At 38.6% G+C, this 24,255-nt stretch overlaps 1 protein-coding gene across 1 annotated transcript in view; it reads right to left on the bottom strand.

The window, feature by feature from the left end:
- Positions 1–24,255, bottom strand: part of EYS (eyes shut homolog) — a 966,530-nt gene that overhangs the window by 695,450 nt on the left and 246,825 nt on the right. Inside the window, exons 13-14 of the mRNA XM_075414597.1 lie at positions 9,632–9,745; positions 7,669–7,791 (exon numbers count right to left, since the gene is read on the bottom strand). Of these exons, the coding sequence (XP_075270712.1) occupies positions 7,669–7,791; positions 9,632–9,745 (237 nt within the window). The remainder of the gene's footprint in view (positions 1–7,668; positions 7,792–9,631; positions 9,746–24,255) is intronic.

The raw sequence follows: 24,255 nt of genomic DNA, 5'->3' as shown, positions 1-24,255 counted from the left end.
TCACTCTGCTGACTTACTACTGTTCATACTATGATACCATCCACGGCCTTAAATGTTTATATTATAAATAGAAAACGCATGAAAAGAAAAGGAGAAAAGAGAAATAGTTTACAGAGGAAGTATGGAGTTACAGAAGAAATTGGTACATTTCCCATGGTAACTCAGGAAGCTGAGAATTTCAACCATGTTTTTCAGAGTCTTTTGGGTGTGCTTTAATCACTGTATGAGCTTTTCTAGACATGATTGCTTTTCATTTTTGATTTGATAAAGACCTCCCAGCAAACAACAACAGTTTTTTTATTGAAAAAACAAGCCTATTCATTTTAAATGGTTATGTTCCAATTTATCTAAAATTAATAACAGTCACACCTAGAAAAATAGTAATGTATGTTCTACATACATTATATTATGCATGACAATTGGCATCACTATTGAAAAAACCCCCATTATATCTAAGGTGGATAAACAGAAATACAAAAATAATCTCAGAACTCCACCAGTAGAGCAATGATAAAGTAAATCCCATATAAATTAATTAAATTTTTGATTGAAGAATTAACTTATCTGTTTTCAGGTGGGTCCAACTGTTACTATACACATTCTTATTTAAAGAAATCATGCGTCGTATTTACAGATGGGAAACCATTGGAGAAATGTGCCATTTGATTTCTTATAAAAAAGAAGATATTTTGCTTATTTTTTAGATGACTGGAAATAACTTATCTACGGAACTATAGTTGACTTGTTTTTCTTTCATGCAATACAATAGTTTTTATGTATTAGTTTATCAAAATTTTTATGCAATGTAATTTGCAGCATGATGAAACTTAAAAAGTCTTTTCTGTACTCCACTGATCTTTTCTTTTCCACTCAATGTTGTCACCTGAATTCCTTCCAGGGGAAGCAGGTACACTTACATATTAGACCTGATGATAAATATTCTCTAATAACCACAGAAATACATTTCCATGTATGAATAAATAAAATAGTGTATATTTTCCAGCATGTTAGGTTTGCACACCCAACTGTGGGAAGACTGCCCTTGGCGGCTCACCTTCCGGAGTATTTCTGAAAACCAGCAGCCCATCAACACTGTCTCGACTGAGTAGGGCGAAAGGCAGCCCTTCACTCTCACACTGCCATGGGCCCACTATGAGTGATAGCTCTGCTGACCAGCAGCCAGGGGAGCCGTTCCATCCTCTTGAGTCTTCAGCTTCCAGGTTTTGGGTTGGTTAGAAAAACGTTAGTGCTCTGACTAGGGATCGAATACAGGCATGTCATTTACAGGAACTTGGTTATTAGGGGACATCAGAGAAAAGAATACCTGGCTTTTGGGCTGCTTCTGTAAGGGCTGATGATGTGGAACATAAATCTGATGTATGAGTTGTGAGCAAGACTGAGCATTTGTGAATGACTCTAAAGATGGGTTAGCACCAAAAGATTTATCAGGCCAATTCTTTCCTTTGGATTGTTGAGGACAGGACTGGACATTGATGCGGTGAAAAGACGGAGCTGAAGACTCAGTAGTCAGAGGGCTATTAATCAGGTATTCTTTATTGCGGCTCCGGGCACACGGGGGATATCTCCTCCAAACGTGCGCGCCAAACACCCTGTCATTTCAGGTTAAATAGAATCACAATATACATATTCATTATATTTCCGAGAAATGCTTAGCATATTCATGACTTTTCCAAGAACTAATTAGCATATGTTAATATCTTTCACGCATGTCTGTTAGCGTCCTCTGGTGGTCTTTGAGGGTCTCAAGATGAAGGCTTATGCTCCTCATCACAATGTCTGCTGGCTGACCTTTGTTTCTGCACAAACTCAGTTCTAAGATTACCGATACTGTGTCCTTCCAGTTTGTTTTTCCCTGGTCTTGTTGCCCTCTTGTTGCCTCTTTATCTCTGTGGCTTGGTACATCTGCCCTCCCAGGGCTGAGCTGTCTGGGGTAGCATTATTTAGGAGCCTCTCTATCTCAGAGCTTTCCTGTCTTCTCAAAACAGCAAGTCAAGTTTGTCTAAGTAGTGTTATTGAGGAACCTCTTTATCTTAGAGCTTTCCTGTCTTCTCAAAACAGCAAGGATCTAGTTTAGTTTAATTACAATCACTCTGGTAAGTGGAAATTTTACATTTTTGAATATCAACATGATTGCCGTAGAATGGAGGATCGAGTGACTCAATGATTTTAAACTGTGCAATGGTCCTGACATAAACTAAAAATATCTGGGTCAGCCAAAAACTGCCTAAAATAGAACATCTTTTGCAGGCTTACTGAAAACAAAGCTTAGAAAACCTTAGAAAAAGAATGCACAGGAAAAGATTTTTGAAAGCACAAAAAAAGGTGTCACTTTTTGCCTCATGATGGAGTGAGTTGAGCTGGAAGACACCGCACATACTTATCTAATTTGGGTTTTCAAATATTCAGTGTTGCAGGGACCACTTCTTCAGCCACAATAGCTACTACAGGTTTCCTAAAGCTCATAGTATGAGACATGCCAGAGGAAATTATAGATTTGATCTTCAGAAAGCATATTCAAAGGCTTGTGAGTTTATTTAGTCTGCTGTGTAAAGCCTAAAGACTTCTTTAAGCCAACATGTGACTGGTGGTAGATTTTGACTACTGGTTCATAATTGTTTATGGTAATGATAAACGTGAATGAGAACCATAGAATCGTAGAATCATAGGTTGGAAAAGACCTTCTAAGACCATCAAGTCCAGCCATCCACCCAACACCACCATTCCTACTAAACCATATCCTGAAGTGCCACATCCACATGTTTTTTAAACACCTCCAGGGATGGGGACTCAACCACCTCCCTGGGCAGCCTATTCCAATGTCTGACCACTCTTTCAGTAAGGAAATTATTCCTAATATCTAATCTACACCTCCCCTGTGGCAACTTGAGGCCATTGCCTCTTGTCCTATCACTAGGTACTTGGGAGAAGAGACCAACACCTGCCTCACTACAACCTCCTTTCAGGTAGTTGTAGAGAGTGATAAATTCCCCCCTCGGCCTCCTCTTCTCCAGACTAAACAGCCCCGCTCCCTCAGTAGCTCCTCATAAGACTTGTTCTCCAGACCCCTCACCAGCCTTGTTGCCCTTCTCTGGACATGCTCCAGCACCTCAATGTCTTTCTTGTAGTGAGGGGCCTATATATTTACAGGCAAAACCTAAAACAAGGATCATGTCATACGTAAAGAATTCATATGGACCATGATAGAAGTGAGAAAGTCAGATTAAGAATCTCATGCATATAAATTACAACAAAATTTAGTGGTAAGTGCTAAAGTAAAAATTGCTTTGGAATCATGTTTCTTCTACCCAGTGTTCACTGGTGTCACCTTACTAGCACAGGGATTATTTCTACACTCAGGCACATGTGCACAGTTTTGAAATCCATTTAGCTAATAATGTCTTCTGAAATTCAAAATAGCCAAAGGGCTCACAAAGGACAAAATATAATCCTGTCACTTATTTGAGATAAAAAACCCATGCTTTCTCATCTCAGAACACTGACTTACAGAATTCCTGGGTTCCAGTGACTTACACTACCAGATGAAATCCACCCAAACAATAAAATGGTCAATAACCAGCACCTCATAAAATTACCTCCTCCTTATCTGTCATTGGTGAATTCCATACCAGCCCATCTGACTGATGCTTTGATTCAAGGTATCTTACTACTTAAGGTACTAGAGGTGTCCTGATACTCAGTATTAAAATTCCCTCCTTCACCTGTCTTCAGGTTCTGATAATGCCCAGAATTATCTAGTCTGGATATGCTGAGAAAGTCTTTTTCTAATTGTTGAGGCTTGCCAGGTCAACAGATGTGGACTGCCTTTACCTATCTCAACTATTCTTGAAAGCCTCTAGTTGACAAATCAAACAAAACATTGTGAGGGAGGAAGGTGGCAGTAACACCATCTGTCCATTTGCCCAGTAGCTCTTTACAATGGGATAATCACAGTGATCCAGAGTATGCTGACTCCCACAAGAGGGCATTTGGGAGCAAGCTTTGATTTGAGAGACAGAAAGTCTCCTTGTCTTTTCAGGAGCTGCTTCTCCCCATCTGGCTATCTTGCTCAGAGTAAAGGAAACTCCATGCAGCAGGCTGCAAAGCTGCCAGCACTCAGGTGCTCACCCTGTTGACAATAAATAAATAAAAAGAAGAATCCATGGCCCTCTCAGGACTCTCTCAGTTGTTTTGGGTGTTCGTGTCAGGCTGACTTTTCTCAGCAGGAGAGAGCTGCTCCCTCCATTCAGGCCTGCTCCCTGCTGCATGCATGATACTGCCTCTTCCAGGCTCCGCTCCTAAGGGAGGAACAAGGACCACAGCCAAGGCCATTTGAACAGGCGACTGTCTCCCGCCTGGCCAATGCTGCCCTTCTAGCACAGCGTTCATGCACAAGGCATGCGACAGCAAACCACAGTGATGCTGCTCAGCACAGAGCTAGCAAACAGCAAAACAAGCAAACAGCTAGGCCTAAGGGAGTTTTGTACCTGACCGACTCAGATGCTACAGCTAAACATCATGCCTTTTGACATGCTAGGAAAAAAAAAATGCATTGGAAAAAAATTGAAAAGAAAAAGTCAGCCCTATACAATTGCTAGACTTTTTCAAATTTCACTTTCTTGATCAAGTCTCATCAGAAGAATACAAGATATGATCGACAGGGAGTTAGCAGATCTGTTCATGAACTTTCTAACCTGTGCCTCCGTGTAGTCAGAGCTGACTATAGTAGCCCAGTAAATATGATTTCTGCCCTCGGCAGAGAGATGCCCCAGCTGTGCACTGACCCAGCAGTGCAGGGGCTCAGCCTTGCCATGGCCTGAGCTGGGTGTCGCTGGTTTAACACCTGCGCTGGGGCCAGTGACTGCTGCCTCCCTGCTCCAGCTTCAGCTCTGGGGTGGCCCCGCTGGGGAGCGGGTGACATCCCCCACTCGTCACCTCTGGACAAGTCATAGCCCTCTGTGTGCCTGGGGCTGGGGGATGCTGCCAGGCTACAGCTGGCAGCGCAGGAGAAGGACACAGGCTGCATGAGAAAATGTGTAAAAATAACCCCAAATGGACCACTGACTAAGGAAGAAGAACCACCCCCCCCCCCCAAGGAACATCACCTCTCTTTCCCAAGATCTTTTTTCCTTGAGCTCTTGGGAAAGGCTCAAGATGCTAATAACTAAGGCCTGAACTTTAGTTTAGTCATTTAAATAACTAAAATTAGTTTTTAATGACTAAGGCCTAAACTACCTCACTCCTTCTTGGGCAGACTGAAACTGTCACTGGTAGGACCCAGAAGGACACTGGAAAAATGAACATACCACCAAAGAAAATGGATAGATATTAATAAATTTTCCAATACAAAAATTTTGGCTGTGCTGTTAATGGTTTTCTGCATTCATTACATAGTATAGATTTCTACATTGCTCAAGTATTAACTGGATAAACAAAAAAATCCTATATATACATTGCGTTTCCTTTTGCCCTTGAAAAGGTTTTAAGTGTATCACTGTTACTAAGACAATATTTTTTTGGGCCATTTACATCAGTCCTAAAACTCAGAAGTACATGGAACATTCTTTTACCACTGTTTGCTTTTCTTAGAAGATAGAAGCTCAAATATTCAGTATTTTGCATCAAAGACTCTTTCTAGAGAGGCTGAAGCAGTTGGTGGAAATCTGGGAGGGAGCGGACCTAATGACATCTGCAGTGGCTGACTCTGCATTTATTATACAAATAGCATGAGCACAGATGAAAATATTCAGTGAAATAGGGAGGATCTTTATCCTCACTTCCAGTTCCAGTCAGTACACTGGCCATTTTGTTTTCTTGTGGGAGCTCTCCTGTCTCACAAAAAAAGCTGATATGAAGTGAGATCAATAGCACATTCAAAATTAAAATCTCTCACAGAGGAAATGCAGGAGAAAATGGAGCCTTTTCATAATGGCCTATTATGTAGTGATGTGAACTTTATGATTTCAGCATAGGCCTTGAGGTATCCACTAAAATCTGTGCATAACTCACTGGTAACTGTTTTATGGTTGAGAGATCTTGACTCCTTTTTGTCTTGGAATGGACAGATACGTGATTGGCAAACTGTTTGCATCGGTATTAATCTAGGACAAAGTGTTCCTTCTAAGAAGAACATACCCTGTTCCAGGCTGCCTGGGTGGCACCACACATTAATTTATAGTTCTGGTTCTGAAATGTGGATTCCATCATATCCCAAAGTAGAGTTGCCGTATTTTCAAAGGAACAGCTTTTCCTGCATTCCCTAGTTCAAACTGACTGTCTGCAGACTACTGTAGAAAAGTTGATTTCCATTTTGATCCTTGCAGTATAGCAGTAAGTTTTAAAACTTCTTTTAAAATTGTTGCACTAAAAATGTTTCTATGTATATGAACAAATACTTTGTAATCACCTCTATTATTTTCATGACTGACACAAAATAGGCATATACTATGCAAACTCGTGACAGCAAAGCCAGTTATCAAAGAAAGAAGAAAAGGAGAGTATGATCTTGTAGGAAATAGAGCACTTCTCAGTTTTGTAATGTTGAATAATGTTAGAATATGTTGGCACAAATCAAGCAAAATCACAGACCTCTGTGGGAACTGCAACTATTATCACTTTCACACATTCTAAATCTCAGTTTATCATCTTACATTCCTTAGCTCCCATCAGCCTATTTTCAACCACTGACAAAATATATGTGAAGTGCTCCTAAACTGGATGTCACTGGTGTTACTATCACCCTGAAATACTCTATTCACTTCTAATTTCATTTTGTCTCCTCATCGTTCACTGCTCTACTTGCTTCTTTAATCTTTCACTTCTCCATACTAGATCTTTCATTTTTTTCTTTCCTCTCCATTGGTCACCACAGATTTTGAGCTCTCTATATGTATCGGTTTGGCTTTTTATTGCAACAACCCACTGACTGTGTATGATTTCTGAGACTGCTACTGCTTGTCTTCCAATTGCCATTTATGACTATGCTGCTTCATTTGCATCTCTGAAACCAGCAACTAACAGTCAGTGTGTTCCAGTTCATGACATCACAGCATATTAGTTGGTAAGATGGCATATTTTCTGAGACAGTTTTACTGATTTCCCAGTGATCCTGTTAGCTGCTCCTGGCAGAAAGTAGGGCCATGAAGACTGCTCCTGATGCAGGAGTTATTTTCTTAAACCTGTTAGACACACAAATAATTGTGCAATTTACAAGCTATTTATCATAAGGATCTGATGGTGTCTTTCTTGAAGAGAACAAGGTGTCCTCTTGCAGAAGTTGCATTCTCATTTCTGTCTCAATCAAGTATGGCTGTGATATGATCTTATGAAGACAAACAGCATCAGCTATAGCTATAATTGCTCACTTATTTTTCACAGACTAGGAGTTTTTCAAACATTTTTTTTCTAGGAAAATACAGTTTTGCTTTCAATCAATTGATCAAACAGCATACAGACTGCTTTCAATTTTTGCTATATTAGTAGGGAAATTAAAGCAGATTATTAATAGCACAGAACACTGAGTTCGATTTATTTTTATTAACACTAAAACACTGAACAAAGTGCAATTAAAAAGAGTTTGGTTTAATTTCAGAAAAGGAAAGAAAAAGTTTAACTGTTTAATATCTTTTCCAGAGTTAAAACAAATCTTACCAGTGAATCCTGGAGGACAAACACAACTGTAGTCTGCAAACAGATCTAAACAAGTTGAATTGCTTTTACAGAAGTCATAAATGCATTCATCAAAGTTGATTTCACAGTTTAGGCCTTCAAATCCTTGGTTGGAAAAAAACAGAGAGTGATGTATTATTCAGCTATATATGTGCCTTTTTTTCTAAAGCATGTATTTGGATCCCTTTTTCTAAAAAACAGGTTGTTTTCAATTTACACTTGTAATGAAATTATCTTGAAGTCTTATTGAAAGGTCTTTCTAAAAGCTTTTTCTGCTCAGTCATTATTAAGAAAATATATTTGTCCATGAAGTATGCTTTAAAAGGAGCTAATAATTGAAAGAAAAAAAAATAGGATTCAGTGTTTTCATTAATCTAGTTGAACTCTTTATTTAGCAGAGACTGAAGGATCTATATATCTTCTGCTGTTTTGAGAACATTTTAAATGAACATAAGTGATGCTGGGATTTGGACAACTGATTGTAGCTTTAAACGTTAACTCTGAAATAGTTACTTCTCTACTTTCTCTGTATTTGTTTCTTGCGTCATAATGACTTTTATCAAACTCAGACATCCAAAAGTGTTTTTTTGTACTTCAAATTGCTGGAGATTCTCCATGCCAATATCTGACATTTTACACTCTTGCAAAAGTATTCCAATTCACGGTCATGCTACAAAATGACTATCATTAGTGCTGTCTCAGGCCACGGCTGCAGGAAGACCATGACTAATGTTAAGCTATCAGCACCCTCAATGCAAGTCATATTCCCATAATTTCTCAAACTGACCATGGAACCAATTTCCACTGATCCCTAAGTCATAATACTTTTGAAATTATCCTTAGTTCATTAATAATGGATACATTAACAGTTCTCATTTGCATTGAGAGTTTAATCAGACCCATGTCTCACAGGTAACAAGATAGCCACAAAATTATCCATGTGGATGCCAAGATTTATTTTTCTATAAGCTGGTCAGAGTAAGAAGCAGAATGATCTGTTCCAAGCTTAATTTTCAACGGCCTTCCAATATCTGTTTTGGCTTCTAATTTACACTAACTAATGACAGAGGCTGTACTTACAATAATTATTTGTAGCAATTTCATTTTTCGTGATGAGTTTCTGTCATCACCACCAGAATACTAGTATTAACATATAAATACCTGAAATATTGTAAACTGTAAAATCAACTCACCATTAGTCTGTACTTACAAAATAGTATTATTTGAAGATTAAAATCAGACAAGTATAACAAAGTTTAAAATGCAATAACAAAGCAAAATCCAATTTAAAAAAAACCCTTAAAAATATTCAGAAGAAACCCATTCATGAAAGTATCTCAGAAAGACAGTGTAATTTTAAACCTTTCAATGAATTTTAGCTTTTCCCCTAATTTTTTCTTTAAACCCGTCATTTATTCATGCACTTCTGATAACACTGAGCAATATGCATTTTTAAAGAAATGTACCAGAAGTGCTGAGAAGCATATTATTTTGGTCTGTGAAAGTTTTAAGAGATTTTTGTACTGAACGTATATTACAGTTATTATTATGCCCATTGTAATTTGCTTACTATGCTCAGTCACAAAGCTGCAAGTTTGTATATCAGGATATATTCTTTGAAAGTTTACTGATTACAATTTCCATGGATTTCATGTGTGACACATTTGTGTTTTGTCGACTCTGTTAGACTTTGCTAAAATTTTAAGATTTTATCTGAAAAAAACAACACAAGTATATATGTCTTCATTCTCTATGAGCATGCCTGTTTTATTCGGACCCTTGCTGGACAAAGATGCAAATGAGACCTTAGAAAAGAATGAATAACTTTCATAGAAAGGAAAATTTAACAATGGTTTTGAAGACTGTCAAGAAGATGTTTTTCAGACTGAAAGCAATTTTGAAAGTTGTCAAAGATAATAAAAATAAATTATTTTGAACAACTTACCTTCGGGGCAAAAACAACCATAGCTGTTGACATCATCCTGACAGACAGCACCATTCAAGCAGGGAGCTGAATCACACTCATTCATTTCTATTTCACAGTACTGGCCTGAAAAACCTGCAAAGGAAGCAAGATAAGCTTTGATTTTCTTATCTTTATGTGTTCTATTAACATGAAGCTTTTATTCCATATGTTCTGAAATTAAAACTAAGAGGTGCTAGAATCCATGTTCCCCTGAAAAAGGAAGCTGGACGTCAGAACTTCTGTGTTTTATTTACAAAGACTTTAATTTCACTCATTTATTATTCAATATTTCAAATACATGTCTTTATTGGTAGAATAAATCAATAAATGAAGTAGGAAGTATTTGCAGAAAGTAAGAGAACATTAATACCAGTATGCAAGCAATACACAGGTTTTCAAGTGTTTTGCTTGTATTAGAGTCACTTTAGCATTTTTATGATACTTTTTCTGAAGTTTTCCATGTTAATATTAGAGACAGTATATCAATTTTATCTCATTAATTTTCTGGTACTTTCTACTGTGGAGAGTGGCAGTAAAAAAATACAGAGTACAAATACACCGAGGCATAACAAACACATGCTGTGCGAGCCAGGTCTTCAGCATTTCTAAAGCTCACAGCTTAATTAAAATAGATCAGGGTGCTGTATATGTTGCTGAAAGAAGGCAAGTAGACTATTCTTCTGTTCAGTTTTGTTCCACACAACATAGAGTATTATCTGAATTGAGAAAAAGATTACTTTTTATATTAGGTTCCCAGGACATGAATTGCAAAAGATGTATAGTGAAACCGTGCCACATTGTTAAATAGATGTTTATTTCTGTAATGCAAAAAAATCCCAATTTTTGTATTTTTTTAAAGAAATATTTTTAAAGCTATCAGGTAAAAATAAATGAACAAATTAAAATAATTTCATATGTTAGGAAAGACAAATGTTTTTACATATTTCCTTGCTATTTTTATATCATCTTTAATGTTCCTTAAATTTTATATCACTTAGAAAACAAATTCAGGCCTTCAGAATCATCACGAAATTAGAATCTATGATGTGTTTGTGAATACCAGAAAAAATAATTTGTATAGAGTTGATATTTGTGTCAGCAGAATAACAACAAATGTAGGTAAATAATGGAGTGCCAGGTGGGATCAATGTGTGAGTTCTTTTCCCTCTTTCCTGCAGAATTTATTTATGAATTCTAATACGTGGTTGGCTTTTCACAGAAGATACAGAGCAACTCTGCACAGAATACAAAAGAAATCAGATATCAGACATGCTTTCAAAGAATCTCCTTTTCTTCTCTTAAACTGAACTTTTTTTAGAGAACACGTCACAATCATCACTATTTGAATTGTTCTGGATTATTTAGTATCATATATATCCCACGACTCTACCTAACTATCAAAGAAAATGTAGATAATCTGTGGTAGTTAATATATTGATGGTAGAGGGTACAAACCATGCAGATTAATACGAGGCAAACTGTGTTCCTTTCACAGATGTTATAATTTGACAGCATTAATAGCCATGCTGTTATATTTGCAAGCATGATTAACCCTTACTTTTTGAGAGGGTACATTATCAAACACTGATGACAAAATCATCATCCAGGGAACAGATTTTTGGTTAAGAACACGTTATTTTTCTCAAAGGCTTTCTTCATGAAGTTAAAAGTGAAATGTTGTTTCCACTTGCAGATGTAATAAAAGAAAAACAGCCTATTATAAATTTGATATACACTATATAATATATTATATATAATATAATACATAATACATATTTTATCTATTATATATTATATGCTATATGCTATATGCTATATGCTATATGCTATATAATATATAATATATAATATACAATATATATTTTATATATTTTATATTATGTATAATACATATTATATATACTATATAATATTGTATATATTATATATAATGCATATTATATATAATATATATACACTCTCTCTATATAACATATATATAATATATACTATACATTGCACTGTGGAATGACAAGCAGTGCTGCTCAGGTTGAAGCCTTGTTAAGGTCAAACCAGGGATCTCTACACTGTCTCGTCCAGATTAGTGCTTTGTTACTCTGTTGTGTTGTGGAACTGGCCTCGATAACCTAGGAGGTTCGCTCTTGTCCTGAGTTTGATGAACTTTATTCTCCCACTATTTGGATATTTGGTAACAGACTTCATTTTCCAAAAAAGTGGAAGAGCCATAAAATTGCTATACTGCATTCAAGTCTTCTACTAAATTTGTCTAATTTAACTTCCACTCCTAATCAAGTTTCCTCATCAATTGATGATCTTTACTCATACGTATCTTGACAGTTGATTTTGTTTTATATTGATTCGAAGATCTGGTAATAACCTAACAGTACAATGTATACTGTTAGGTAAGTGTTCTTTATTACGGTGCCAGGCACACCGGGGATCTCTCCTCCAAACGTGCATGCCAAACACCCTGTCATTTCAGGTTAAATACAATCACAATATACATATTCATTATATTTCCAAGAAATGCTTAGTGTATTCATGGCTTTTCTGAGAACTAAACAACATATGTTAATGTCTTTAATGCACATCTGTTGGCACCTCCGAGTGGTTGTCAGGTGTCTTTAGATGAAGGCTCATACTCTTCATCACAGTGTCTGCAGGTTGACCTTTTTTTCTGCACAAACTCAGTTCTAAGATAAGGTATACCGTGTCCTTCACAGTTGGTTTGCTCTGGTCTTGTTGCCCTCTTGATATCTCTTTATCTCTGTAGTTCAGTGCATCTAATCTCACAAGGCTGAGCTGTGTGGAGCAAAATTATTTAGGAGTCTTTTATCCTACAGCTATCCCAATTATCCACTGAGGACCAAGACTTGCTTTGGTTTTAATTATTTTATCTAATGACTTAAAGTGGTAACTTATATCTACATACATCCACTGCATTCCTAGGTAGAAACCGACGTTCGTACAATAGTTACAGCATTAGATCACTATGCATGCAAGAATACAAACTGTAATAATAAAAACTACTAACAACTAGAAAATATTATTACAGCTAATTTGTTATGGTTTCACATTTCTTATTATCCCTTTTATCTATATGATACTTTAAATGTAACCTTTAAGTCCATATTCAAGGTCAAATGTAAACTAAGATCTGAACTATTTGGATGCAACTGTGCTCCAGAAAAGAACATAGCATGGGAGCAAGCGAAATACCACACTAAACCTGCATGCATGCTCAAATACACTTGTATGTTCTATTCATCTCAGTTGAGAGTAGGTGAGTTTTCTGACACTGAGCCCACGTGTTGTTGCAATATCAAAATTGTCAGCCTGGTTATCTTTCCGCAAGATGAAAAACCTACAGCAAAGTATTACGAAATACAGACCACCAAAATGCAGGGGCTACCAGTGTAGCTACTTCTAACATGAATGTTTAGATCATCTAATACTCAAGATTCCAGCATGAAAAATGTTGATCACCTTTTTAACCCCCTCCTCACTAGAATGTCTGTTGGTTAAGGTTTCGTTGAAGCACTCTTGCAGATAAACCTGTGTCTTTCCAGCAGTTTCATTCCTCAAACAGGGTTCTGTGGTCATGGAGACAAAACCCAGTGTGCAACACCACCTGCAGAACCAGGAACCGACATAGCACCATATTTCTGCCTCTCTTTTTGATCTGCCACCTGGGATCAAGCATGCTTGCTGTCCCTGTGTGTACTGATGCTAACCTTGTCAACACAGTCTATGTTTAGCTCAAGAAGAATCACAGAATCACAGAATCACAAAATCACAGAATAGTAGGGGTTGGAAGGGACCTCTGTGGGTCATCTAGTCCAACCCTCCTGCCGAAGCAGGGTCACCTACAGCAGGCTGCACAGGACCTTGTCCAGGCGGGTCTTGAATATCTCCAGAGAAGGAGACTCCACAAACTCCCTGGGCAACCTGTTCCAGTGCTCCGTCACCCTCAGAGTGAAGAAGTTCTTCCTCATGTTCAGACAGAACTTCCTGTGCTTCAGTTTGTGCCCATTGCCCCTTGTCCTGTCACTGGGCACCACTGAAAAGAGTTTGGCCCCATCCTCATGACACCCACCCTTCAGATATTTGCAAGCATTTATTAGGTCCCCTCTCAGCCTTCCCTTCTTCAGGCTAAGCAAGGCCAGCTCCCTCAACCTCTCCTCGTAGGAGAGATGTTCCAGTCCCTTCACCATCCTCGTAGCCCTAAAACAGAGAAAACAGAGAAAATAACTCTGAAAGATTTAATCAATGCGATCCCAGATAAAGTTTTATTGGGGACAGGCTCCGCTGTCCGTATGTATCAGTAGCCTCTGTATTCACTATTCCTGCAGGTTTTCTTTAAATTAGTCTTCCTTACCTCAGTTAACCCTAGTGGCTTCTTTGCAAGAGACATGGAGAAGAAATGATTTCCCTTCTCTGTGTAGCTTTTTAAATAATTTGATCTTTTACTACACATATGTCCTAGCTTTGGCTCGGATAGAGTTAGTTTTCAAAAGAAGCCAGTTGGGCTGACACAAACTGGCCAATCAAATGCGATATTCAATACCATGTGATGCCATGTTTGGTATTTCAGTGAGGGAGCTGTCTGGAGAAGAGTGATTTGCTACTTGGGACCAAGCTGAGCATCCGGCTTTGAGAAAATTGCGCTCTGTATATTCTTTTTACTAGTGTTCTTGATGTTATTTTCTTCTCCCTTTGCTGTTCTGTTAAGCTGTTTTTATCCCAGCCCACGAGCTTTTGCCTTTTTCTTCTGATTCTCCTCCCCATCCGACCATGGGGGTAGGAGTGACAGAGTGGCTGTATTGGTCTTTGTTGCTAGCTAGGGATAAATCACAACAACGTATTATGACTGATGTTTCCACTCAGTCTTCTGTTGCTTGAAAAAATCCTGAACAAACAATTTGTACCACTTTTTCTCATACGTCTTGTTTATTACATCTCTGATGAGTCAAGCTCCTGTCTTTTCTGATCCTGTACTCATGTATGATAAAGTATTCTAACTCAGGCTGTAATGTGCAGTATGTCATTACATATTACACTTCTCAGAAGAGTATGTTATATTTTTACAACTGTGTGATGATAGTGAATCACATCTAGCTTAAATAATCTATAGCTCCCAAATTGCCCTCTGAAGAAATACAGTCTAAACAGTGTTTCACAATTTCCGTTACTGCAATTTATTCCTGCATAGGTATAGTCTTTACACCCATGTATATTCTAAGATTTCAGGTTCTTAAATTCTTTGTGAGATTATACCACTAAGAAACAAAGACAATTGCAAATTCTCACTCTTCAACAAGCCCAACAAATGCTGATATCTTCTTCTAAAGCATTTTGTCTATAATAGTATGCTCCCAATGACTAATGTTTGTTTTGTGGTCTTCCAAAACACAGAACACTTTTTGTGGAACTGAGGCTTTGCTAGTCATTATCCAACTTATGGTTGCATAGTTGGTAGTTTTGAAGGATTGTTTTTTGCATATTCCATACTCAAATACTTTTAATTTTAGGTACTTTCCCTCATTTGTCGTAACCACTTTTCTTCTTCCAGAAGTAGAGCTTTGAATATCACAAATTTATACTTGTTTAAACTGCTAAAATCTGGGATGTAATCTGAAATGTTTGATGATCTAATTGCCAAGATAATCACCATTTTAAAACTTGGCCACTCTCACTGGCCACTGTCAAGGAAATTAAAATAAAAGAAACTCAAAACAACCAAATATCCCAGTCCATTTGTAGACACAAGTGATTTCATATGTAATCACTAATTTTAGGAAGTGTGTGTCTCCAAATCCCATCTACTTATGATCACTAGCTGGAAAGAAACACAGCAGTCAACGGGTGTCTAGTTTCTACAAAACTGAAGATTGCTTAAGAAAATTACTCAGATTGTTTAGGATTACAGACCATGAACAGGTCATTACATGAACAGTAACAACTCTGAAAGAGTGTTTTCTTTCCTGAAGATTCTTTATTTTTCAGAAAAAGTAGCTACAGAAGAACTTGCATATGTTTTGATTGGGGCAGTTTGACAACAGAGCTATAGTCTATTCAAAACAGTCTGACTACTTTTTTGAGCTAGCTTAGGACTTACTAGACTGGAAATGGATCACACACAGCATAGCTACAGCAGTTTACACTTCTTAATGAGATAGCTCCTTATATGAGGTGTCTAAGCAAGTGGTAGAACACAGGCTGAGTTCTATGCTGTAATGACACAGTTTACTAGCTACCTGGTTTATAGATACCATGATCTCATAGACACACATTTTCACGTTTACTTCCAAGGCTGCTCCTACCCAATCCGATTCTCTTCCTCTTAGGAATATCATAAAACTAGAATCAATTCACAAACTACTAGATGGGTGCTGTGGTTTAAACTTCCAGTCTAAAAAATGACAAAACATGTTAGGTTTAGTATCTGTTTTACATGACCTATCTAACTTCCTAATGAGTGAAGACATAAAACAATTCTTCATATTTGAAACGCAATCATTTGCCAATGTATTATGACATTAAAAATCATTAAATTGAAAAACTGAGGGGCAAATTAACTAATATAAATCCATTATTATAAATGCTAGCAGACTACATACATCAATTATCAAAAGTTTAGTTTTTCTTTAATTAATACAGAATTATTTCTTTAAACTATTATAAACTGGGAGCTTTGAAGAACATATCAGATTTCCAGGAAAGCGGGTAGTTGTTTCACAGGACTCGTCAAAGTTCCTAATTTAAAATTCCAGAAGAGTGAGTTTGGAGGCATATGTAGTGACAATTGTGGCATGCTAAAGTATAATAGTTAAAGTTTTGCTACAGCATCAAGTTGGCACTGCAAAAACTGCAAAACTTTTGAGACCAGAGCCTTTCTCAAAGCAATAATGAGAAAGTTGATCCTTTCTTAAGCAGCAAATACAGAACTTCAAGATTTTGTTATTTTTATCTGATTGCTCTGCAGATGCACAATGAGACATTCAGGAGGAGTTCTAACAAGATAACTGCTGTCTGCTTCAGATGTTAGAATAAATGTTCAAGAAGTTAGATTGTTAAAGAAAGATGGGAATCTTTATTCACTTCTTTTATATACATCTTGCTCAAAAATAATTTCAAAAAGCTTTTACCAGGGTACTGGTAGAGAACAGATATCCAATACTTATGGATATCTATGATTCTGTAATTCTACCTGAAACAGTCCAGGAGGTTCCTGAAGTATGTGGATGATAACTTCCTGACACAGCTGGTGAGTGAGCCAACTAGGGAAGGTTCCCTGCTGTTGTTTGTGAACAGGGAAGGACTGTGAGTGATGTAATTGTAATCACAAAATGATAGTTTTTGAATCTCACAAAAGTAAGGAGGGGGGCTAGTAGAACAGCTGCTTCGGACTTCCGGAGGGCAGAATTTGGCCTGTTTAGGAGACTGGTTGACAGAGTCCCTTGGAAGGCTGTCCTGAAAGGCAAAGAAGTCCAGGAAGGCTGGACACTCTTCCAGGAGGAAGTCTTAAAGGCACAGGAGCAGGCTGTCCCCATGTGCCGAAAGTTAAGCTGGCTGGGAAGAAGACTGTCCTGGTTGAACAGAGAGCTTTGTCTGGAACTCAGCAAAAAAATGAGAGTTTAAGTCCTTTGGAAGAAGGGGCAGGCAACTCAGGAGGCCCACAAAGATAAAGTGAGGTTATGCAGGGAGAAAGTTAGAAGAGCCAAAGACCAACCAGAAGTTAGGCTGGATACTGCCCTAAAAGACAATAATAAATGTTTCTTTAAAAACATTAGCAACTAAAGGAGTGCAAAGGATAGTCATCCTCTATTAAATGCAGGAGAAAACTTAGTGACGAAGGATGAGGAAAAGACTGAGGTACTTAATGCCTTCTTTGCCTCTGTCTTTAACAGTAAGCGAAGTTGTTCTCTGGACACCCAGCCCCTAGAACAGGAAGACAGAGATGGGGAGCAGAAGGAAGCACCCAAAATCCATAGTAAGTGACCTGCTGTGCCACATAGACACACACAAGTCTACGGGGCCAGACGGAATTAACCCAAGAGTGATGAAGGAGCTGGCAGATCTGCTCACTAAGCCACTTTCCGTCATCTATCAGCAGTCCTGGCTAACAGCTGAGGTCCCAGTTGACTGGAAGTTAGCTAATGTGGCACCCATCTACAAGAAGGGCCAGAAGGAGGATCCAGGGAACTACAGGCTGGTCAGTCTGACCTCGGTGCCAGGCAAGATTATGGAGCAGATCATCCTGAGTGCCATCACACAGCACACACAGAACAACCAGGTGATCAGGTCCAGTCAGCATGGGCTGATAAAAGGCAGGGCTTGACTAACCTGATCTCCTTCTATGACCATGTGACCCGCCTAATGGATGAGAGAAAAGCTGCAGATGTTGTCTACCTATACTTTAGTAAAGCCTTTGAGACAGTTTCCCACAGCACCCTCCTGGAGAAACTAGCTGCCCATGATTTGGATGGGTGTACACTTCACTAGGTAAAAAATTGGCTGAATGGCCGAGCGCAGAGAGTGGTGGTGAAGGGAGTTAAATTCAGCTGATGGCTGGTCACAAGTGGTGTTCCCCAGGGCTCAGCTCTGGGGCCTGTTCTGTTTATCATCTTTATCCATGATCTGAATGAAGGGATTTAGTGCTCCCTCCGTAGGTTTGCAGATGACACCAAGATGGGTGGGAGTGTTGATCTGCTTGAGGGTAGAAAGGCTCTGCAGAGGGATCTGGACAGGCTGGATCGATGGGCCAAGGCCAACTCAGCTGTATGAGGTTCATCAAGGCCAGGTGCTGGGTCCTGCACTTTTGTCACAACAACTCCATGCAACACTACCTGATAGGCTGCAAACCTGCCTCGTGGAAAAGGACCTGAGGGTGTTGGGCGATAGCTGGCTGAATAAGTGCCAGCAGTGTGCCTAGGTGGCTAAGAAGGCCAATGGCATGCTGGCTTGTATCAGACATACTGTGGTCAGCAGGAGTAGGGCTGTGATCGTGCCCCACCTACTTGGCACTGGTGTTCAGTGTTGGGCCCCTCACTACAAGAACGACATTGAGGTGCTGGAGCATGTCCAGAGAAGGGCAATGAGGCTGGTGAAGGGGCTAGAACACAAGTCTTATGAGGACAGGCTGAGGGAGCTGGGGTTGTTTAGGCTGGAAGAAAAAGAGGCTAAGGGGAGACCTTACTGCTTTCTACAACTACCTGAAAGGAGGTTCTAGCGCGGTCAGTGTTGGTCTCTTCTCCCAAGTAACAGGCAATAGGAAAGGGCAAATGGTCTGAAGTTGCACCAGGTGAGGTTTAGATTAGATATTAGGAAAATTTTTTCACTGAATGAGTTGTAAAGCATTGCAACAGTGAAGTGGTTGAGGTACCGTCCCTGGAGGTGTTTAGAAGAGATATAGATGTGGAGTGTCAGGTTAATGGTTGGACTCAATGATCTTGAAGGTCTGCTCCAACCTAAACGATTCTATGATTTTTCAAGTCTTTCTTGTTTTATTATATTGCTTGATAGGTAGAATAAAGAATTATTCCTTTAGTAAGTTTATGTTTAGTATCTTTTGCATTTCCTTCTGCATTTTCTGTGAAGTTTGGCCTAAATCTTAGTTATTTCCCATAAGGTGTACTTGAAATGAGGAGAAATGAAATTTTGCCACTTATTCTCTTCAAGTTAAATATTATGAATTATTAACTAACAACTGTTCAATTTTTATTGTTAAAATGTCTTGCTGCTTTTCTTTCCTGCTAGGAGGAAAATAAGAATTTCTTGATGGCATAGAGCGAAAGAGGAGGGTTGAGAAACAAACCAGTAATGAAAAGAAATATTCCTGTAATACAGTGAGAGACAAAGAAAATGCTTCAGTATGTTAGCTGCTGTTGTTAGCCACCAAAACGTCAAGTTACCATCACTTTTATTTGTTGTAATAAAGAATCTTCATGATTTGGCCTCTTTGAAAAATTCTGTATGGAAAAGATGACAGAACACTATGGTTCAGATAATTTCTCATCTTTCACAGTAGCAGTAGCCATCTTTTATCCTGCGTCCAACAAAGAGGGTTCACCCAACTAAAAAAAAAAATAGATATACCTACTTATTAAAAGTGCTCAATAACAGAAGAAAGTAGAAAAGGTATTGAAGATCTCACATTTTTCTACAATGTGGCATTACATCTCAGGGAAAAAAAAAAGGAAAAAAGAAGAGGTTTTTTTCAGACTAACAAGAGACCCACACAAATCACAGGGGAAAAATATCTCACTTTCTGTGAAGCTCTAGTTTGGAAAGCAATCCTGTTAAACTGTGATTGACAATGTTCTTCCCTGCAAAGGTATTCTGTACTATCACTTCCAAATAGCTCACAAGAAGATGCAGAGATCAGTTTACCTCCAAAGATTAGGCAACGGAGATCTCTTGTTAGATTTCTTTAAATAAGAGCAGAAGGAAGACTGCTTCCCTCAGAATAGAGAAAATGCCAAAGATAAAGGAAGAGTTAAAAAAAACAGTCAGAAAAAAAAAAGTAAGATTTTATTTTAAATGCAATCTGAAGATAGCCGTCTCTGGAATATCATACCAATATGAACAGACAATGGCTTGGAACGAAGTTGGGTATAGGATAGGTATTGGCAAAATTTATGGCCAATTTATTGCTATGCTCTTTGTTTTATTTTCAGAACAGGAAATGTCTAAGAATTCAGAAAAGCACAAGAAAAGTAAAATTGAAGTATGAGAGATAGTTAAAAGAATTCCCTAAAGGAAGGTAGAATATGTTAATGTCTTACATTTATACTGTTCTAAGTTATGACCAGGTTGACCTTATCCTAATCATAACACTAGCTAAACTTATAATAAAAAAATAGGAATCTGCAGTTAGGAGTGAAATAGAAATAGAAACAGGGGCAGGGAGCTGATTGCCAGCAATAGGAGTGGGAGCGTGGGTCAGAGGGGCAGTGTGTCTGGGAGTTGGCAACTGGAGATACCGGGGTGCATGCGCATGTTGTGGGTGCTTATGTCAGTGTGTGCAAACATCAGACTGGACTACCCAGAGAGCAGGATAAGAAAGTAGGGAGCCAGGTATTGCAGCTGCCTTGATTCTGGGCTTGATAATGGCGTGATCAGAAGGTCTCAGAGCTGGCTACAGGAGGGACAAGAAGGTCCAAGTGACTGATTGAGGAGACCGTGAGGTCTGGGAGCCAGTTCCTGATAAGGCTGTAGGTCTGGGCCAGCTACTGGAGAGATGCATTTGAATGTGTCTGTGCAACTGGAGCCAGATGCTATGTAGTCTAAAGCCAGTTAGTGGAGGCATCCGTGCTGTTTATGTGTATGTGCATGTGCATGTGTACGTCTGAGCATTTGTTTGCGTGTGTGTATAGGTCTGCGTACCAGCAGCTGCCATGGAGTGTAGCCTCAGGCTCTTAAGCCCAAATACCAGCAGCAAGGGAGAGTGGGATCCAGGGGCAGCTACTGGATAGACTGTCTGAGCCCAGCTGCTGGGGGGAATTCACATTGTATGTACGTACATATATGTATATGTATTTTCCCCTAAGTAACTTTAACCCTGGTTGGCTAGAGCAGGGAATAGGATTAGGCTGTCGTTGCTGTTTGTGTTTGTGCAAGTGCTATGTTTCATGTCTGTGCTGATCTGGATGGCCGGCTGTGAGTATGCATACATATGAACTGTGTTTGTGTGTGTGTGTGCCTGTTGGTTAAAGCCTCTCAGCCTCACTACTGGTTGGACCTGGGAGAATAGGACTGCAGCAATGTCACCACTGTTGTGGTACTGGTTTCAGCAGCTCATAACAGATCAGATCTGTCTCCTTAGGAAATGGCGATTTGTTCTCAACTTCAGCACTTTTCAGCAAACCATAACAGCACAAGGTCTGTGTTCTCGGATGTAGAAATGCAAAATTTAAACCATGGATACTATCGAGTAAGCTTTCAGCCACTCAAGCTTTAACTTAGCTCATATTCCACTTTGTGATAATTTTAAGTATATGGCTGCATGGCTAAAGCTGGGAACAGTGGAAGGCATTAAACTGCCTTGCTGTTTAGCCTAGAAACACAGAGCCAGAAATTTAGTTTGGCAGATCTACAAAATGAAAAAATCTAAACTAGCTTTCACTGTGGGAAAACAGGACAGAGCTAACCCATTTGCTGCTAACTTACATAGGCCAGATGAAGATAAGGTAAATTGATACACTTATAAATAGCAACTACACGTGCAAGATTTAATTTGAACTATAATGAAGTGTTCTAAAGGGCATATATTGTGAACCAAGACCTATGTATGTAAATTTATTTTGATGATAATCAACACTGAATAAATCTGACAAAAAAATTCAAAACACTAAAACCACTGAAATGAGCTGATATGTTATACATTTAAGATGTAAAATGTAGAGCAGAAGAAAATACAGATAAAAATCTGTTTTTCATATGAATATATTAAAAAACTACAGGACAATTTCCCAATTTCCTTTTGCAAATAAATGCTTTTTAGCATTAGAAAAATGCTTTTTAGCATTTTGACCTTTAAGGAATGAAAGCATAACTACCAACCTACCTTACTGTAGTTGTCACAGGACATTTTTTAAAGTTTTAATTAGTTGGAATTCTTTTCTCCTAGCAGTTCCATCCTTTTGAAAATGTTAGCTTCTGACACTTTCCTAAAGTTAGATGAGAACTAGCTAGCTAGGTGGAAACTAATTCGGATTGAAAACTTAGTTATCTGTAATCTGGCCCAAAAAAATTTTTTTTTTTCCCCCTAAAAGGACAGAAAATTAGCAAGAACCAAAAAAAGCACCTCATTCTTAAAAATGGAAAAAAATGCTTTTCAGTGCTACTCTCCTCTTTGTCAGCATTCCCTACTTCATAGAATCATAGAATCATAGGTTGGAAAAGACCTCTAAGATCATCAAATCCAACCATCAACCCAACACCACCATGCCTGCTAAACCATATTCCAAAGTGCCATATCTACACGTTTTTTAAACACCTCCAGGGGTGGTAACTCTACCACCTCCCTGGGCAGCCTGTTCCAATGCCTGACAAGAAATTATCTCCCAAAACCAATGCTTTATAGAAAGCTTCTTAAAAGAGCTACTGACAAGTGTATTATTAAGGTGATTTTTGAAATAAATACTTAACATTCTTATAATTTTTGCTAATAGTGTCAAAATGTTTTAGGAACTACTGCTGCCCTTTCAGAATCAGAAAAAAACCACACATTTTGATCCTACCATCAGCAACGGTTCTACCCTTGGAGACAGTCTGAAATCTGAGAAAATTACAGTGACTCAAGAGCTCCCAGCTCTCAACAAGTCTGGATGAGATGTTGCAACAGCTCCCTGTAACAAGTCACGGCAGGGACACCCTTTCTCAGGAAGGACGTAAATGTCTGCTCTCTGTTCCTGACATTTTGAGGGTATCTGTTACAGGAGGACTAGTAGACAAGGGGAAATATCATAGGGGCAAATACAGAGCTGTAGACAGCAGACACTTTTTTTCAGAAGGTTTTCATTCTGCAGTTGTTACAGTTTTGGTCCTGGTCGGCAACAAAGGGCCACGTGGTCACTCTCTCGCCCCTCCCCCCACTGGGGTGGGGAGGAGAGTGGTAGGAAAAAGGCAAAAAACTCACGGGCCAGGATAATGACAGTTTAACAGAACAGCAAACAAAGCCAATAGTAACAACAATAATACTGATAAGAAGAATATACAAAACAAAGAGCAAAATGCACAGAGCAGCTCTCACCGCCCAGTGCCCCGCACACTCCCAAGCCGCGACTGCCTTCCCTCCGCCCAGCTCCCCCACCGGAACCCAGCATGATGGCACATGGTATCCAATACCCTGTTCTGTTTGGCCAGGTTGGGTCAGCCTGCCCTGCTGGGTCCCCTCCTGGCTTCTGGCTGCTGTTGCAGCTGTTCAGAGCTGCCTTTGGTATGTTACAAACCTAAGGATTAGGAGGGAAGAAATTAAAGGCACAAGTCGGCTCTGTCTTTAATAGGATTGATTGGTATATGCAGTGTTAACTATCCACTCCGAAAGATTTGAAAGCAAAGCATATTGAAAGATTTTTAGTTCTTCACCTCTTCCTTTTCACATCTTTAAGAGAATTTGTCCTGCAGAGAGAAAGCAATTTAAATGTGATTTGTATTGAGCTTAATTTGTTTCTGCTGAAGTAGATTATTCATTTTCGATGTAATATCATATACTTTGATTGTGTTTATTTCTTGCTGATCAGAATGCTGAAAAATGATGCCTCTTTCACAAACATCAATTAGCTATCTTAATGTGCTGGAAGAACATGAGAAAGAGTAAGCTTCATTTGCATTATATTTAAATCAATAATGAGTTGAGATGTGTTTTTAACTACATTATAATGCATGTATCCACACTTAATTACCTACTTTTAATGCAATAAAAATAAGTTAGGTAAGAAATTAGAAGCTATTAGTCAACTAAAACACAAATATATCTTCATACTTGAAATTGTAACAGCTTTGTATGATGTTAACTGGGATACCATACAAGGTTCACTAGTTTCATACACATGAAAATATGAGAAGAAAATGTCATGAATGTTAACAGAGAATATAAA

Source organism: Opisthocomus hoazin, chromosome 2, assembly GCF_030867145.1.
Source record: "Opisthocomus hoazin isolate bOpiHoa1 chromosome 2, bOpiHoa1.hap1, whole genome shotgun sequence".
Lineage (NCBI taxonomy): Eukaryota > Metazoa > Chordata > Aves > Opisthocomiformes > Opisthocomidae > Opisthocomus > Opisthocomus hoazin.
This window is presented reverse-complemented; position numbering and strand designations above follow the sequence as displayed.